Here is a 19,281-nt window from a genome sequence, read left to right on the forward strand (position 1 = left end):
TGCTCCCTCCTATGCAACATTCAGAGCCTGCCAAGCCGTAGACACAAGGTGAGGGAGAAGCACCTTGTTAGAGATGGAGATTCAACAGGCAGAGGGAGAGGTGTTCGTCTAGAGAATTCTATCAGCATATAAGTCAGTCTAAGCATAAGAAAAATTGAAGGGTATAGGCTCTCTATTTTGCATTTTAGTCTACTTACAAGATAGAAGATACTGTTTATTTATTCAACAAATATATCAAGGGCCTACTACTGCACCCAGCTCTGTTCTGAGCATTGGCAATACATCAGTGAAATGACATACATACACCTCCGTCCAAAAGTGTCCCTGTTTTCTTCTTATTTGGCTAAACAATACAAAACTGCTCTTTTTTGTAGGTTAAAAACAATTGGAAAACTATGCATCTGCTATATGATTCAGCCATCCCACTCCTAGGTATTTAAAAATAAATAAAAGCGTACGTCCCTACAAAGACTTGCACATAAAAGTTCATAGCAACTGTATTTATAATAGTGCCAACTGGAAACAACCCAAATGCTCATCAGCAAGTGGATAGATAGAAAAGCTGTAGTCTGTCCACACAACGGAACACTACTCAGCGACAAAAAGAAATGAAGTACTGATACTACAACATGGATGGGCCTTAAATATATTATACTTGGTGGAAGAAACCAAATAATCTGATTTATGAAAAACTTCAGCAGATGCAAACTGATCCATAGAAACAGAAAGCAGATCAGTGGTTGCCCTGGAATAGGGGATAGCAGGAGGGAGAGACCACAGAGGGGCAGATGGGACCTTTCCAGGGTGATGGATATTTACTGCCTTGAGTGTGGGGATGTTTTCACAGGCTTATCCACATGTCAGACCTTTTTAAGTGTACACTTCACATATGTACAGTTAATTATATGACGATTATACCTCAATAAAGGTGTTTAAAGCAGTCAAATTGCAACAGTTTCCTATGGTTCATTTGACAGATAAATTTTAGGGATAGATTAATTTTTTAAACTTTATGTATTCTTTTTTTCACACATTTATTGAAACTCACAATTATTAGATTAACCATGAAAGGCATCATTAGTGAAAAGTAAATGAGGCTGTTCCTGCTTTTAAGCCTAGTGAGCAAAATAGGTTTATAAAGATGACTGAATGGCTTTCCCACAGGCAGTTCTGAAGCAGTTGCCAGGTTTAACCAAGTGATTCTTTGCTGACTGCATTTATGCATGTGTCTGTGCCTTCCTGTTTTCTCAGAGTGACCTGTGGTCTTTGGGAATCACCGCCATCGAGATGGCAGAAGGCGCTCCCCGTAAGTACCTGCGTCGGGGTGAAGTCGGTTGCAGGTCTGCTCTGCAGGTGCCAAAGCTTCCTTGCCAGAGCTTCGGTGGCTTTACTTCTGCTACACCGAACCCTGCATGGTTTCGAGCTGGCATATTTAGAAAGCAGAGTCACCTTAAATCAACCAGGAATCCATTCATTTCAGAGTGGTGTGGGAATCTTGTATTTATGAGGAAAAAAAGAAAGAAAAAGGAGCAGAGTTTGGGGAATCTTGTTTGTTTTGCAGATTCAGTGCATAGTTTATTCCTGAACTATCCTTTGCCTAACGTAAAACTGGGGCCAACCCACAAAGACTGTAAAATCCAACTTGAAAATTCAAAGCCGATTTTGAGTGCACAGGTTTATGCAAACGCTTCTACAGGCAGTTGTTCTCATTCCTATTCAAATACTTAATGTTTTTATATTTCCCTGCTGTTATTTGAGGCAGAGTGGCCAGGGCTCTGGCTTTCTGGAGAACCTCTCAAATTTCTTGCCATCTGGAGAAATGGTACTGCAGAGTGCCACTACCCACCCCCAGGGGTCATGAACACATGCCCCACAGCCTCCACGCAGGACGCGCAGCAGACCAAGGGCCCGGGCTGCTGCAGTGACACCAAGGCTGCCCCTCCCAAGGCCACTCTCCAGCAGGGCCTGAGCACAGCAGGGATATAAGGCAGACCCTTTCCTGGAAGTCACAGGATTCCTTTGTAAGCAACTTTCACCACTTTTCTTAAGGCTGCAGGGCAGTCTAGCACACTTCCACCTGCTAGGTCTCCCTCTCACCTTCACCACAGTCAGACTTGCATAGCACACTGACAACTCTCCCAGCCTTCCCTGGCTCCCTCCCTATTTCCTTTCAGGCAGGAATTTCCCCCAGTAGTATCCTCTCTGGTTTAATATCACATTGGTGTCTGCTTTTCAGAGAACCTGGATCCAAACAGGCCCCTTATTTTTGCATGACAGGTCGTATGCTTATATGACCTTTTAACCTTCAAGTTATCATAGTCTTCTTATTTCTCACTCCAGAATTGGTGGAATACACTGATAGCATGATTTCGGGAGTGTTTGTTGAAAAAATTCCTCTCACCCACAATGCTAATAGGCATTTATGAATCAGAAAAATATGTGGCAGTCTTAAAGCCATATTATCATCTAAATGAGTAGTAAAGGGGGCTGAAAATAAACTTCTACCCACTGAATCCTTCAGCTTTTAGGGAGAATATATTTTTATTCTAGGCACAAGGGAAAAGGTACTCCCAGATGTTTGAAAAGTAAACTAGTGAAATATTTAATTAAAATAAAAATGTATGAGCACTTGCACTATAAACAATTATGTCATGTTTACAAGTTGAAATATCTTTATAGTTTTCCTACCAGACACCCTTTGCCTTAGTGCTCTGGTCTTACTGGGGCCAGTAAAGAAAATAAATCAAGAAACCTATCATGAAATCTGAAAAGTCACTCAAGGTATTTGGAAATACATAGAGAAAGGTGTTTGGTCTAGTGCTTTACACCCAAAAATCTAAGTAGATGACATTGCATTTGGATGAGCCATCAGTGTAGAAGAATTTATCCAATTTATTTTATTTCCAGAGTTAAGCTTTTACTAATTAAAAATGACTTACCATCTGCCTGTAGTTGTTATCTTGATGTTATTTACTTTAATCTTAGATGGTTGTTGATAGCAAAGCAAAGTTGTTGACCCTTTAACTTAGTTCTCTTAAATATAAAGTAAAAGTAGAAATGTTAATAATATCTAGTTGAGATGTGTTTTATTTTATGAGATTGCTGTAAATAGCAGCTTTTTTAAATGCTTGCCACATGGATGCTTTGTGATGTGACTCTGCTCACTAGTCGCGCGCAACGTGGAGCCATTTGGCAGCATTAGCTCACAGCTAGGATGGGCTTAGTCTGGGTTGGGCCTCTAACCAGAGCTGGCCTTTGTTTGGCTTCTTGCAGCTCTCTGTGACATGCACCCCATGAGAGCCCTCTTCCTCATCCCCCGGAATCCTGCGCCTCGGCTGAAATCTAAGAAGTGGTGAGTATGGTCCTCACTGTATTGCCCATCTGAGGGCAGGGTTTTCCTGTGATGCACTTTGGGATGAGCTCAAATCCTTAGGTCCTGCTGACAGTATTAGACTTATATACGCTAAGACTTGGTGAATTATTTTCAATATGCTGTCACTCATCTTAAAGTACATATTAAGTACCTACTGTTTGCACAGCAAGTCACATCCCCACACCATCAAGGTAAGGTGCCATTAGCTCAGATGTGTAGTGGAACCCAAGTAATAATGTGGCAGCTCTTTATCACCCCAAGTAATATCTTTCCTGGCAGCACAGAATGGTGATACCAGAGAGAGAGGGTGATATAGTTCAGAGAGTCAGCCTGTCTGATTGGCTGACCTGTCTTCCGTTCCTTAAGATAAAAATTCCCTAACTGCATACACACATCTGGTAGTATGCAAGGTGATTTCACCAAGCCTGTGCATGAACATTTGTCATTTCATTTTTACTCCTGCAGCCTCTTTCTGGCAGGTGATACTGACTTCTTATTTTGGGAAGTGATTCGGGTTCTTATTTTGGGCAGTTGATAAAATTATTCACATAAAAAAGTGACTTAATTTAAAGAAAAATACTAGGTGAATACTAGTATGGGTAGAGGAAGGAGATGGTAAGAATTATGTTGGTAGTATGACTGACGTTTTGGAAGTAAGAGTACTATAGGTTAGGCCAAAAATTGGACTTTTGATTCTTTGGGGTATTTGTATGAGGGCCTTTGCACCTGATCATTCTACAACAAAATTTCACTGCTCCTTCCTCTCGTGGACACAGTGTATCCTGATGTATTCTCCCTGATACGTCTTTGAAGCTCTGATTCCCCTGGCCCTGGGGCCAGTGCCTGGGCCACTTGTGACCTCCTATCTTTTCTAGAGACACATTCTAGGCAGAGCACACAGGGACGAGACCTCTTTGTCCCTGACATACCACTTCATCTTCATCTGGGGCCCCCACACAGTTCCCACCCACCCATGGTTTGACCCTCCGCTATGCAGAGATCAGTCTTAATTAATACCAGTCATCTAGTAATGACATAGCAACTCCCATGGAAAGAGAAAAAGGCCTACTGCACGGAGAGAGGGAAGGGAACAGTCAGAAGAAGCTGACAGCCTGGAGCTGCCCAGGGAGAGAGTGAGAGTTGCTATGGGTAACAGGGAGGCAGTTCCCTGCCCCTCCTCCTCTCTGCGGTCACCGGGGTGTGAGACATCCACTCTCTCCCCAGCAACAGCCTTCCATTGGGCGCCATGCAGCACGTGATCAGCAGGGCGCCCGGAGCCCTGCATCCTCCCTCCCCTCTGGAACAGACTCCCGGGAGGAGTGGGTTCAGTTCTGTGCCTGGAAGTGTCAGGGTCATGACAGAGCCCCCTGCTGGGTCTCTGCCAGGCCCTTGGTGCCGAGCCTCCCGTGGGGCTGCTCCCCCACCTTCTCCTCCGCCTGTACTGCCTCTGGACAGATGTTTCAGGCTTTCCGGCAGATGGCAACCTGGCCATCCACACGTGCCTTTCGTTTGATTGGCCCAGTGTGGACGTACAGTGTTTAAGAAATATTTGTATTAATTGCCAACTTTTTGAAAGTCTGGTGACTGCACGTTGCATAGATTTCTGCCTTTTGTGCCGAGGTGAGGCACTCGCGCCCTGCTGAGTGGCCCCTGCTCCCCTTTAGGACATGAGATTGTCCTTCCTTCCCAGTTGCCGCCTCGCCCCAACTCGGTTGGTCACCACACTAGTCCTCTTTTCCCTTTGTCTGACCCTCTGGCCCCTCAGAAGAGTGAGCGAACAGCTCCTGCACTGTGGCTTCAGCTTCCGTAGTGAACTCTGCTCCAGAAGGAGAGCTCTGAATTGGCCTTATGTGAGAATGACAGACCTTAGGAACAGAGAAGGGACAATAACTTGGCTGCTGGGGTGAGTGGAGGAAGCAAAGGCCCTGGTGGAGCATTCTTCCTCACTCAGAGCCCGGCCTTGAGAAGATAGCTGTGCAGACGCCTCCGCGGGATGCTCGGGGTGGCTCCCATTTCAGTGTAGTAGAAATCCAGTTTTTTTATTGAAAATATTTAAGCCCTTCAGAGTATTTTGTCTTGAACTAGCAGGTCCAAAGTGATTTGAAAAGGGGTAAGGCTTTCTTTAATATGCTCTAGTGTTTGAGAGAAAGTGAAACATTTATTTTCCTTTTATTTTTTCAGAGAGCGGGTTCCCCCTCCCCAGTCAAAAATAACAACTCCGAAGCATTCCTTTATATCTAGCTGTTCTCTCTCTAAATGAGTTCTCAGATAAAGTGCACTGTTTTCCTCAGTGTATATATCAACATACTACCAAAGAGAGGCATCACTGAGGTAGAGCCAGGCCATGAGCTGACTCTTCATTATGCGCGTTCAACTGAGGGTCATTTCAGCCAATGTTGCTGAATCTACAACATGCCAGACATACAAGGCATACATAGATTGTAAACTCAGTAATTTATGTATGTGTATATACATATGTGTGTGTGTTAAACTTAAGATATATACATGTATATGTATAAATTTAATCATAAATACAACCCTACCAGACAGATGCTGAGTCCTCATTTTATGGATGAGAGATTGAGGCTGTTATGCTCTTTGCACAAAGCTCTACAGGCCTTTTTCCCAACTTTATAATCCACTTCTTGCTATTGCACCATTTGGCCTCATAAGTTCAAGGTTAAGGTGGTAGAGAATGAGCTTAGTCTCTTCGTTGAACATTTTTTTCCTTGAGCCTTGATATAGGGATAGAAAGCAGTGACACTGCTCTTTGCCCCCTTTGTCGTGGAAGGAAAGAAAAGCAGCCCCTCTGGCTGAGCCTAGCCCTGCCCTCCCATCCCTATCAGCAGGACAGGAGAGGCTTTATTGCTGAGGAAGTCACCTCAGTGACACTGGTCAAGGCTCCAGTGCCCAGGTGGCTTGGTCATTTAATAATGAGGTCACAGGGAGGATTATAACGTCAGTTCAATCAGTGGCGACCAAAGGTGCTCTCACCCTCTGTCTCCCTGTCACCACCAGCACATGAGACTCCTGTTTCCCCCTCCTGTCTCTGAGTGCTTGGATTTGACCCCCAGGAGTAAACCATGTCCTCCCTTCCCTTCCCCCGGTGCTCACCCACACTTCCCTGCCCTTGTTCATACACTCGGTGGCGTAGCTTCCCTGCAGGGGCTTCGGAAGGAAGGATGGGATGACCTTGTTTCTGTAAAAGTGGTGAGTTTTATTCTTCGCGTATGCCCTTTAAATGATCCTCTGACTCTTCCTGCTAACATATCTAATGCAAATATAAGTGAAATAATTCCCTTAAAGAACACTGTACTAACATTTCAGCAGAAGTGGGGAAAAACACCTTCAAATTTCTACTCCCATCCCTAGAGGCAGGTACTCCTATTCTTTAAGTCCAGTGATGGTCAAGGTTGTTGGGACATTGTCATCATAGAAATAATAATAATAATAAGAGCTATAGCCAACATACACCACAGTTATGATATAACAGTCACCGTTATAAGTATTTTACATGAATAACATCATTTAATCATCACAACAGTCTTTTGAGATAAGTGCTAATATCCCCATTTTGCAGCCAGGGAAACTGAGACAGAGAGAAGTTAAGTAATTTGCCCAAAGCTACACAGTCAGTAAGTCATGGAGCCCAAAGTAGAGGAAAAGGGTAGTTCTGGGCAAATGCAAATGTTAAAGGTGAAATTGCATTTAGGGAGCCTGATAATTACCAAAAACTTTTAGCTCAGCTAGTTATAGTGATTATATCTTTCAGGCATTTTTAATTCCTCTAACACACCACACAAACAGAAAAGGCCTGGGAAGATAAAGTGCTAGTGACACTGCTTTTAGAAGAGCTAGTGCCTCAGACTGCAGGCGCCACGCATTAACATTTATCTCTCCATGCCAACCTTTGGGAAATTAATATTACTAATCTTAGGCATTTTTTAAAAGGGACAGAACTAAATTACTGGCAGCAGAAATTCTAAAAATAAAGTTATATCAATGTACTTTAAACACAGGTTGCTTAGCAAACAGTCAGGTGGTGTTCAACAACAGTGAAGTGTTTTTACTTTTAATTAAATGTGTAATTAAGCGTATTGATTCTTGGTCACACTAACTTAAATAAGAGACAAGGAATCTTTCTTTAAAGAGTTGTTCTATGCATTATTTTCTCTTCAGAGTGCCATTTGAAGAAGACTTGGGATACATCGCCAGCTTTCTAGTTCTGCACGTCTTGACCTATCCTTTTGGCCTGAAGTTATTCTCTTGAATATCTATTGAGGCACCTTCCTACCAGGAGAGATATTGGAAAGAGAACTGTACTATAGTTGGTCCCATCAAAATTCTTGAACATGATATCATCTGGAGATGTCTCTGACTTTTTTAGATGTCAGGGCTGGGGAATGAAATATACAGTCTAAGTCTGTAATTCATTTTTAAATTGGATGTGATTTCTTTTATATATCATCCTCTAATTAATAGTTGAATACTTTATAAAAAACAAGCACTTCCTTCTAGATCCAAGTAGGAAAAAGAGAACTGCCATTCACATTCTTCATGAATATTTAATAGCTTTCTGTCTTAATTTGTTCTGCTTTCATCTTTTAAATTCTGATTTCTACCTGGAAAAGCACTGTGTGAAGTGTGCCTGTTTCTTTATGTAGGTTAACCTCATTCTCTTCAGTTTGTCTCTTAGGACAGTCCTTTATTTCATTATGGGTTTTTTTTGCAAGGTCTCTCCGTAGATGATGTCACATTTGTGCTTCCACAGATTTATCTGATGTGTCTGAGAAATAAAGCATATTAAATAATATCAATTCTCCAGTCCCCCCCTCTCTATCCCTCACCAGCACAGATTTACAACTCTTGACCAGAACTCCCATTCGCTAATCGTTCATACATTGATTTGGTCATCAAACTTGTAAGGGCAGTTAGTGTGCTCATGATATAAAAATGGCTCAGGCATGTCCAGACGCTGTGGAGAATTTCCAGGAAGCGGGAGCATGGGCTGAAGGACTTTCAGGGAGGTACATATGTCCTGTTGTCACTATTTCTATTCCACAGTGTTGCAGCCTGATTCAATGTGGGGTGACTCCATACGTAGCAGCTTACCTTAACTTCTGTGTGATATAATCAAAAGCTTGAACACAGCCTTAGAAATTTGGTGGGGCTGTGGGGGGAATGTCATTAATTCAGTACTTTAAAAACATGGAATAAGGTGAGAAACTGCTTTGATCTGGGCAGAAGTGGAGTGTCGTGCTTGTACAAGTGCCCTTTCACATTTGAATCTGGAAGAAAATGTTCCCCATTGTGTCTGGGGTGAAGACACCTTTTAGGCCTGAAGTATATATATATAGGGCCTGCCCCGCAGCTTGGGAAAGCTTGCTCCTGGGATCCACTCCTGTAACTCCACAGTGCTCCACAGGAGGGCAACCGAGGGCTCAAAATGCATTTCCTCCTGCTCAAGCAGGCGGGCTGGGGGGTGATGAGGAGGGTGGCCAGGGTTCCTTGGTGGATCAGCCAGGGTTCCCAGGCTGATGCTGTGCTGCCAAAGGAGGGCCTGGGAAAGCTATAGAGTTGTGAGCTTAATTATTTATGATGCTGGACAATTTCTTGGAACTCTTAGCAAGCACCCAACTCATGAATCATAGCTAAAGTCCACCATTTATATCTATGTCATTTTTACATGCTGCTCTAATTGTGGGTAGGGTATATCGCTCACCAGCTCTCCTGTCCCCTGTGTGTTTCAGACAGAGTTTATCTTTGAGGAAATAGTGCTTTCTAGAGGGAGATAAATTTGCATCTGGGGATGAACTTAGTCCTTTAGAAGTTAAGTTTCCAAGTCCTTGGGTTGATAGCAAACATATACATACATCCTGTTGTTACTAATTGGAAAGCAAAGTCCAAAAGTGATTCTGCAATGACCTGTCAAAAAAATCTGCCTACTCAAGTTCACTTTGCTCTATTAGAATTTTACCCGTTTCTACAGAGTGTCCCTCTCATTGCCCATCCAGCCTTGGTTTTGCTTGTCCCCGGGTTGTGTGTCCTGCCTGCTCTAGCCAGCCCGCCTCAGTGCCCTCTGGCCTACGGTGTGCTCACTCCCTGCTTCGGGGTCTCATGATCTCCCACCTCCCTGAACTGCCCTTTCTCCAACACGATTTTCTCCTAATTCTTTAAGGCCCCATTCTGGTTCCCTCAGTCCTGTGGGCCTTCCAGATAGGATTTTCATCAGGGTCTTTTCTGCTCTGATTCCCTTTGGTCTTCTGTGTGATACTATGTATAAACTGTGCAAAAAATGCATTCCTGTGTGTAAGTCCCTGAATTGTGCATTGATGATGAGGATGCCTTTACTAGACCTCCTTTGTGATTGGTTGTTCCCTGTGTTGGTTGATTGGACCTATTTTCTCTTTTGTTGTTGTTCTAGCACTTCAGAAAATGTAAGTTTGCTTTCCTTTGGATTGTCTTTTTATCTGTGGGTTCATCTCTTCTGCTTGTCAGGTCAAAAAAATTCCAGTCATTTATTGAGAGCTGCTTAGTAAAGAATCACAGCCAGCGACCAGCAACAGAGCAGCTGATGAAGCATCCATTTATACGAGACCAGCCTAATGAACGGCAGGTCCGCATTCAACTCAAGGACCATATCGACAGAACAAAGAAGAAGCGAGGAGAGAAAGGTGAGTAGCATGTTTGCATTTCAGCAAGGGAAACAAACGATGGAGTGAGTCATGGGCTCTTGAGGTATGTGGAGGTGACCAGGGGATTTCACATGGGCCTGCATTATTCTTCAGTGTGAGGGGCTGCCTCAGAGACTGCAGCCTGTTGGCATCTGTGGAGTGAGAGTGCTAAAATGGAGTCCTTCATGAAAGGATAGAATTGTGAGAAATACCACCGTTTCTAGGCATTGAACAAAAACTCATGTTGAGTAATACTATGAAGTAGTTTCATATGACAAGTGATTTTCTTAATTCAAATGAATATTCATGTTTCAAAGACTAAAAATCTATAGAAGACAGATGACCTAAAAAAAAAAAAAATTTAGTGGACATTTTCCCATTCTGGCAGTCTTCTACATTTAAGTTTTTATGCTCTGAGGTTCATTTTTAATGAAGTTATTTGGAGGTCAGAATGCATTTTCTTATAGTTGAAGTGATATAAAAGAGGTTGCCAGACTTGCTATATGGAACATCAGATTTTGAGCTCAAAGATCATTTAATGCATTTCTTCATTTTATAGATTCAAAATTCCTATCTCTTGTGGCTGTAGCTATTTTACTGTACTGGCTTTTCACTGCATCGATGGAAAGGACAGGAGTCCAACTGGGACTGTACCCTAGTTGTTTGAATAGAGATTCAAAGTCCCTTAACTAGCATCCTGACCAAGCTGAAGACTCACATGGTCTGGGGCAGGTTTTATAATGAGTGGGGTGGGGAGGTAGGGTGAAGGATGGTAAGGAGAGGGACAGGCGCAGAGGACAGGGAAATGATGGTGAGGAGGCAGTGCAAAGCCGGCAAGGTGAGCACTGAGCCCATGAGGAGTGGGGAGCAGAGGGAAAGCCAGGGCCAACGGTGGGGTGTGTGCTGATGTGCTTCTCCTCACTTCCGTCCTCTTCCCTTCCTTCTCTGTTCATCACAGTCTAGAGGGAGCAGTGGAGGGTGGTGTGCAGCATAGGACAGGAGATGCTCTCCTTTGACTTGAATTTCCGTTCTTCTTGGCCTATGCAGTTGGCCTATCTGTAATGTGACAAAAGTATGAGGAGGGACCTAGGGGTGGAGTGTGAGCAGTGCAGGAGCCAAGACTGAGCAGAGGTAGGATCAGCAGAGGTCTAAGAAAAGAGGAGGAATCTTCAGTGAAGGTCCAAAAGAAGAGTTCTTTCTTTGCAACCAGCCTCAGGGAGTCAGGAATATGTGTGGTCAGGTTAGACTCAAGAGCAGGAGGTTATGAGGCTAAGCCAAAAAGGAAGCCTTGCTCCAGTTGTGAGTGGGTGGGGAGGGACGAGGCATTAACCAGAACCTAAGGGGCTGGGAAGGCGGCCCCAGGGAGGTTCTAGGCAGGGAAAGAAATAGGGAAGTCAAGGCCAGGAAGTTCTAGGGCTGATTTTTCAACTGCTGTTTATTAATAATGGTCTTAGGCCACCCCATAAAGACAGAATTTTACGGGGACTATTTTAGGACCATGTATCAGACATTCAGCCATTAAAGGCTAACTTCTCTAAAAAGGAAATGTATTTTGCTGTGGGTATATAGAGTAGGTTAAGTGCTCAGACCCTTGTATCCAGACTCAAGTTCTGAGTTCACATTCCATCTCTACCTCTGAAGGGTTATGTGAACTTCACCCCAATTTTCTCATCTTTAACACAGAAGCAGGGGTATAATAATTAGTATTGCCTGGTGTTGTTGCAAAGATTAAATGAGATAACGTGTAAAATGCTTATCCAATATCTGGCACATAGACATACTCAGTAAGTATTAGTTATTCTTATTTTGACAATTCTTTACTGACCTATAATTTTCCAGACTGTTCAAGGTTACTTTCTGAGAACTCATGACTTCTTTGCGTCTAACCTATAAGTATGGGTAAAACCTGTGCTTTGGGCTGTTTTCACATATTTTTGACAGAAACTCTAGAATGTGTTTCCAGAACTGACCACCCCATGATAGTACATTATTTTTAATGTGTTTCTTCTCTGCAGAGTAGAGGATTCTTTGTAGTAGGTATATTCAAGAGTTATGTGGTAATTTAAGGAACCCAATTCTGTTTAGTCTTAGAGCCACCAGAAGCCCTCACTTTTGTCTGCTCCCCCAGAAAGAGTATTGATCAAATGAGATCTCATTTGGTAGTTCTCTTAGTAGCTCTAAGACCAGCTTCTGGTAGCATCAAACAATTTTAATGTGCATTGCTTTGTGATTTTTTTTTTAACCTGACTTTTTTCCCCTAGGATATGTTGACACGTGCTAATTTAAGCCAGTAGTACAAAAGCAATCAAACCAGATTCTGGTGAAGTATTACATTTGAGTGGTCTGACAATGAAGGTTTCACCCTAGAGAGTAGTAATAATTAGATTGTGTGCTTCTTTTCCTTGCTATAATTTCTTTACATAGGTAAAATTTCTGCATTTTACTTTGAAAACTCTGTCACTTCATTTCAAGACGTTTCGAAATATTAAGCAATCAATATGGAATATTGAAATGCTTTATGAAGGTTCTTTACCTTTGTAAAAGGTAATTTGATGAAATAATACTTAAAAAATAAATAGCCTGAAAACTTCATACTGTATCTACATATGCAAAGCTAATATGTGATTTAAAAATCACATACTTGAAGTCCTCATGCTTTTAGCTTCCTTTCATTATCCCTTTAATTGCTAAATAGTATGGAAGTCAAGTGTGTAGGTTTGTGATCAAATGGATAGTTCTCATCATGTGACTGCTGCTTCATGGTCGTACCCTAACCAAATTACAGTTTCAGCTCCTTTTTAGGGCTGCACACATGTCTTTGAAGTTGTAATTTCATAATGGATATGAAACAGTAATGTGACACCCTCCCTTGCTTCAAATTAAAAGCTCCTCCAAAGCTTCCCCACCACTGTCCTTAGAAAAGTCCTCAGCATGGTGTATGTAAGGATCAGCAGGCTGCATCAGACCTGCCAGCCTTTCTCACTCCCTCTGCTTTTCTCATATCAGGCATAGAACCACTCGTAACTCATTTTTTCCTGGACTTGGCTAGGCTCTATAATACTGTCAGCCTTATTCAGGTGGCTGTGTTGCTTAGAATGCCCTTTTCCCACCACTTTCAGCTGCCGTCTCCCTGGAAAAGGGCCACTGGCCTTCCAAGATCATTTCCTCCTCAAGGACTTCACGATCCTCTTCCACAATTATGACCAGTGGACTTAGCTGCTCTTTCTTTAATATCTCACTGTGCTTTTTTATGTACTTCTGTTTAGTATATAAGACATTGGAAAGAACACTAGTTTTAAAGTTGGAAAAGTTCTGGGTTGAATTCTAAGTCCAAATCCCAGACTGACATTTTATTCATGAAATGACATTGGTCCTATCACTTTACCTCTTATAATTTCTTTGCTTGAAAAATGGGTGCCACATTAAAGGATTGTTGTGAGAAATAAATGAGAGAATTTAGTATCCAGAATGGTGTCTGGCATGAGAGATGTCCAGTAAAGATTATTTCCCTTTCTTCCTAGTCACAGAGGCGCTTGGTTTCTTACTTGCCCATCTTGTCCATTCGCTTCTAATCTACAAAGACTCAATCTTATTCATAATTTTATGTTAACTTGCTTAACATAGGACTAAATTAAATGAATGTCCCTAGTGGGTCAGTTAAAACACATTTAACTTTGTGTTTTTAATAACACATATCATCAAAAGTTTCTTTCTGGTATATATCAAGATATATAAAGGCAATTTGTGAGTCTACCTAAGTCATAAAAAGACTACTTAAAAAATGATCAATACCATCATTAAAAGATTGGTTTAGCTGGTCCTTCAAGGGGAGTTAGCACAAATTGAAAAGTTATTTTTCGGTTCCCTTGCCTTCACTTTCACGTGAACACCAGGCATTAGGGACAGATACCTAGAGTCAGCTGGGACAGTTTGGATGTTAATTCCATGTATTTGAATCCAGCTGGTGGGAACCATTGGATCACAAGTCAGGAGGCCTGGAACCTATCCAGACCAGAGTTAACAACAACTCTTTGGGCCCCCATTTACTTACACATTAAACAAGGGGGAGTGGGCTTTACTGAGCTGTGGCATCTGTGTGTGCGCTAACATTGTGAGTCTCTCTTTAGATGAGACGGAGTATGAGTACAGCGGCAGTGAGGAAGAAGAGGAGGAGAATGACTCAGGGGAGCCCAGGTAGGAGAGCGGAACCCACCTCCCGCTGTTGTATTCTGAATTGTCCTTGTGTGATATTCACTTCCTTTTGATTTGTGGGTTCATTTTAGAGAATTCAGCCGGGTGGTCTTACTTAATGTATTGCCCACGAATGTACTCATTAATTTGGGATAATTTCCCTAGGCAGACTCTTACAAAAATAGGGAAATCAATACATTCTTTGTCTTCTTGTTTTCTTCCATATATAATGTGTAGAATGGGCAGGAGGCAATTATCTGGGTAATACAGGATTAAAAATACCTAAAACGGCAACTTCCTGGGGACCTGAGTGTTATCTGGGGACCTCAGTTATTCAGCTCATTGCTGCGGACTGCTGAGAAACCCTTTTGGGTGGCCACTGTCTTTACCACGTGCCTTGGTATTTTCATCGCAGCCATGTCCGAGAGGAAATGATTCCCAGGAAAGCAAATTACATTCTACAGGTGGAACCTGAGTAGAAACTTCCATGCCCATTTTGGTTGTCACATGTTGGACCCTTTAATCAAGTGCTGCTTTATTAGTATTATCTCTGCATTTTGGATTTCGCTTGACTTTAATGCAGACTTCCTTCTAGTCTTAAGTAAGGTGAGCATGCTCATGGATTTCTCTTTTGGGAGAAAATCAGCTGGCAATGGTTGGGTGAGTCAAGGGGCAGAGATACACACACCACGGTGGGTGCCTGTATATGACAAGTGAGATTGGGGAAAACAGGCAGAGTGTCACTGGGTGGTAGGGGTCCCCATCCTCTAGCCATCCAAGGAGGGAGGCCCATGCTGGAGGAGAAGCAGCGTTTCCTGTACTGCCGAGGCAGAGCTCCCTGGCCAGGGAAGGGACCAGCTCAGCCACGGCTGCTGGATTGAGCTAGTGGGTTATTTACTTTTTTGCCCTAACTCAGACCTGCCAAGCTGGATTATTGCTAAAGTATTGGAAAAAGGTAAAGTGTGCTTACAAGACCACCTAGTTCTCCTCTCTTCACCTGCTACAGAAATTTTCAAGGTCAAAGACTCAAGGAGATTTCTTTGCTTCCATCTGATACTTAACATGTTGGTATCTCATATGTTAGCTGCATAAAGATGACGACTGCTCAGTTGTGACATGGAAAATGGACATTCTTTTAAGGCAAAGGACCGAATGCCCTGCTCTCAGAGAAGTTGCATATTTTTTTCCCCAAGCTCATTCAGATAGTCATGTCAGCCCTTCTGTTCACTGGATAGAAATGAGACACCATATTTTAATTAATACTTGCTAAACTGTGTGTTACCATTCACTTAGTAGGCTGACCTAGCCATGCCTTAACACTTCTATAATTGTAACATGTCATAATGTCACACTGTGGACTATGTTCCAAGTCCTATTTCATGGACACATATAATTAATCTTCATGAAATCCTGAAAAGTAGAAAGGCACAGTGGTTATCTCATTTTAGAGATGAGGTAAGAGCCCAAGGATGGTAACCGGGTCACACACTGAGTTAGTGACTGAGTAACTCAGACAGCTCAGATCGCCTGACATTGATTCAACGTCAGTTGGTGTATTAGTGGAGCATCGTGGTCTGTGTGGTGAGCCTGGAATTCTCCAAGCCCAGCACATGGCCTGTGTAGATGAGCACATTGTTTGGGCTTTGCTCTAGAGAGCTGCACAAAGGCCTGTAAGTTTTAGAGCCAACCTGTTAGCAGAGCCCTAGCATTGTCTATAGAAAGTCAGGAATGAAGGCATTTTGTCATGTTATGGCGGTATCTCACATAGCACGCCGAGCGCTCTGCAGAACACAGCAATCTCCGCGCCAACTGCCACCAGACCCTCTCCTGCCCCAACATTCCCCATCCCAGGGTGTGTCACCACTGGGCCCAGGTGCCAGGACAAAACCTGCAAGTCATCTCTCACTTCACATGTCAGATCCATCAACAGGTTTCAGTAACTCTGTCTCCAGATGCTTCTCCCAGCCTCCATCCCCGTGTTCCTGCCCTCCTTCAAGTCCCCACCCCGAGCCACTGCAGCAGCCGCCCAGCCGGTGGCCTTGCCTGCCCTCAGGCCCCCAGCAGACGTCAGATCATGTTCCTCTCCTGCTTATAACCTTCCCACGCGACGGGCCACCCACTGTACCCGCTGTGCCCTGTCTCTCTGACCTCTGTGCCCCACTCCCTCTCCTTCTTTATGCTCTGCTATTCAGTTGCTCAAAGAGGCCATGCCTGTTCCCACTACAGGCCTCTAAACTTGTTTTTCCTTCTGCCAGAAAGGTTCTTCCCCCTACTTCTTAGTGAGACTGACTCTTCATCCTTTGAATCTTAGCTCAGCAGACACCTTCCAGAGTTCTTCCCTGGTCACTCTCTAAAGCAGAACCCTTAGTCCTCGCCACAGGGCCCTGCCACTGTCACTCTTAAACTACTAGATGTTTCTGTCTCCTGTAGTCTATTAATTCCTGAAATTATTATTTGTAATGATTGCCTTGCCTGCCTAATTGTCTGTCTGTCCATCTGTCCCACAAGAAGATAAGTAGCTCAAGAATTAATTTGGCTGCTGCCATATCCATTAGAGCCTATTACAGTGCCTGCCACATAGAAGGTGCTCAATAATTAGTGGATTTATTTCAACTGGAAGCTGCCAGGAGTAAAGGGTTAGGTTAGTGTGAACAGATAGAAGCCATTTCCCACCTCCCTCTTAGGCTGCTGTGCACAACCAAGCATCTAACTTTGAGAGGTTCACATGCAGTTAGATGTGAAGAGGGTGGCCCAAGAGCACTGGTGAAGTAGGCAGAGTCTGTCCATGGTGATTTCTGTCACTGTTCTCTCTGTTCCATGCTCATACACACTCACGTGCACACACAGACGAGCACATGATGCACAGCTACCACTTTGCAGATGAGAGAACTGAGGCCATGGTGTTCAAGGGGTTCTGGGAATCAGTGAGCTGGGTTGGGCTGGGCTGAAGTCCCCGCTGGTTCCTCTGTGGTCAGAACCAAAGCACTTAACGTGCCTTTAGCAGGGGTGCCTGAGACAAGCCCTGAATCATCAGACTTGGCAAACTTGGGCTTACATCCTGGCTCTGGGTCAGCCTTGGCTCATGCGCTTCCCTGCCCTGGCTCTTCCTGTCTTCACGTGGGCAGCCTGTCCTTCGCCTCCAGGGGTCTGGTGCCAGGAGTCAGGAGGGGACATGGGTGAGGGAGGTGTCCTTGCCTCGGTGGCATGGGCTCCCTTACTGCTCCCGACTATTCAGTTTTCTTTGCTGGCTTTGTTCTAGCTTTTCTTAAACATGAAAATAAGTTCAGCTGGGGCTCAAGGCTTGCACATTCACTAAAGCCTTTAGAAACAGATCTCTACCTTGTCACAGGGCGAAGGAGCAGTGTGGACAGCCCTGGAGAGAGGTGGTGCCTCTAAAAATGTGGCATCTCTCTAGGGATGGAGATGGCATCTGCAGGCAGTAGTCACCCCGAAAGGGGGGTGGTCTCTTCCCTTGACTCCGTTTCTTATGGAGAGTGTCTAATGTGACAAATGGAGGGACTGAGAGCTGGGGCTTGAGTACGTGGCTCCCTTTCCTGAGTATGGGCTAGTATTTGCCCTGCTCTCCTCCCCATCCCCCGGGACTGAGGTAGTGGTGACCCTCACCACACAGCACCCTGATCTCCCTGCCCTGCCCACAGCTCCATCCTGAACCTGCCAGGGGAGTCGACGCTGCGGCGAGACTTCCTGAGACTGCAGCTGGCCAACAAGGAGCGTTCGGAGGCCCTGCGGCGCCAGCAGCTGGAGCAGCAGCAGCGGGAGAATGAGGAGCACAAGCGGCAGCTGCTGGCTGAGCGCCAGAAGCGCATTGAGGAGCAGAAGGAGCAGCGACGACGGCTGGAGGAGGTGAGGGCCTGCGTGGCTGCCTCTGCACCCTGACCTCCATGCAGGGGCACCTCCTGGGTGTCTGCGTGGGCCTAGATCCCACCCTTGAAGCACTGCTCGAAGCACATACACTGTGACTTGCAGAGAAGGGCTAAGCACGGGTGCTCTCGCAAAGGACTCCCCTTGTTTGGGGTTCTGTGACCTTGGTGTGAAGTGACCATGGTGTGATCACTTCAGAAAAGCAGATGAAGGCCTCAACTCCAGGTCTTACTCACCTCCTTAATGAGGCCCCCTTGACCACCTAACTTAAAATTGTACCCCCTCTCCCTGCATGTCCTGTTGCCCTCCCCTGCTTTATTGTTTTTATTTTTGCCTAGCTCTTAGCACCTTCACACATACTCTAGATATACTTTCAAATGTCTTACACCAGAGTGTAAGCTCCCTGAGGACAGGAGATTTTGTCTCTTTTATCCCTGTCTCTCTATGTATCATTATACCATGTATCTCTAATGCCTAGAAAAGTGCCTGGCACACAGTAGATAACGCGTAAATATTTGTCAAACGAGTGAACTACTATGCAAATGAATGAGTCAGTGATTGAGAGGTGGAATATAGGTGGTATCTAGACCACAGTGAATAGACAGATAAGTGAAATCCCAATTATGGAAAAGTAGGGTCTGCCTGTTGATACTCCTCTGTTATACTTCTGAACTCTGGCGTTCACAAGTCCTTTCACACACGCTTCCACACACAGCCCGGTTCCCTAGGGCCTGTCGTCCAGTGTGTGGGCCTCCACCAGCAGGCAGTGCTGTCTGTCTAGGCAGGAAACCATGCCACCAGCCACACTTTCCTGCAAGACTCTGTCCTGGGCCAGGTCTCACTCTTGTGGTTTATTAAAGCCTCCTTCCCAGAACCTTGCTCCAGGGTCTCCTTCCTCTGGCACATAGATCAGAGCCTCAAGACAGGAAGCTCAGAGAACATAGCTGTTGGGCATGGCAGATGAAAGGTTAACTAACTGCACAGTAACAGGGCAGGAATTTCAGTGTTCCTAGTCACCATCTCACTCTTCCTTAACTGTTTACAGCAATTCACTTGCTTTGTCAGGTGGCTTCTGTGGTCAGAGGGTAGTGAATTGCAGCAGCCAGGAGCAGGTTGCTTTTTAAATGGCACATCCACCTTGACCCTGCCTGGTTTAAGCCT

General features: G+C 44.3%; 1 protein-coding gene across 5 annotated transcripts in view; it reads left to right on the forward strand.

The window, feature by feature from the left end:
- Positions 1-19,281, forward strand: part of TNIK (TRAF2 and NCK interacting kinase) — a 365,077-nt gene that overhangs the window by 261,258 nt on the left and 84,538 nt on the right. For all 5 annotated transcript variants that reach the window (XM_073232094.1, XM_073232090.1, XM_073232091.1 and 2 more), the window contains exons 8-12: positions 1,252-1,306; positions 3,274-3,352; positions 9,872-10,047; positions 14,175-14,241; positions 17,898-18,102. In XM_073232094.1, coding sequence (XP_073088195.1) covers positions 1,252-1,306; positions 3,274-3,352; positions 9,872-10,047; positions 14,175-14,241; positions 17,898-18,102 — 582 coding nt within the window. The remainder of the gene's footprint in view (positions 1-1,251; positions 1,307-3,273; positions 3,353-9,871; positions 10,048-14,174; positions 14,242-17,897; positions 18,103-19,281) is intronic.

This window comes from Manis javanica, chromosome 3 (genome assembly GCF_040802235.1).
Source record: "Manis javanica isolate MJ-LG chromosome 3, MJ_LKY, whole genome shotgun sequence".
Lineage (NCBI taxonomy): Eukaryota > Metazoa > Chordata > Mammalia > Pholidota > Manidae > Manis > Manis javanica.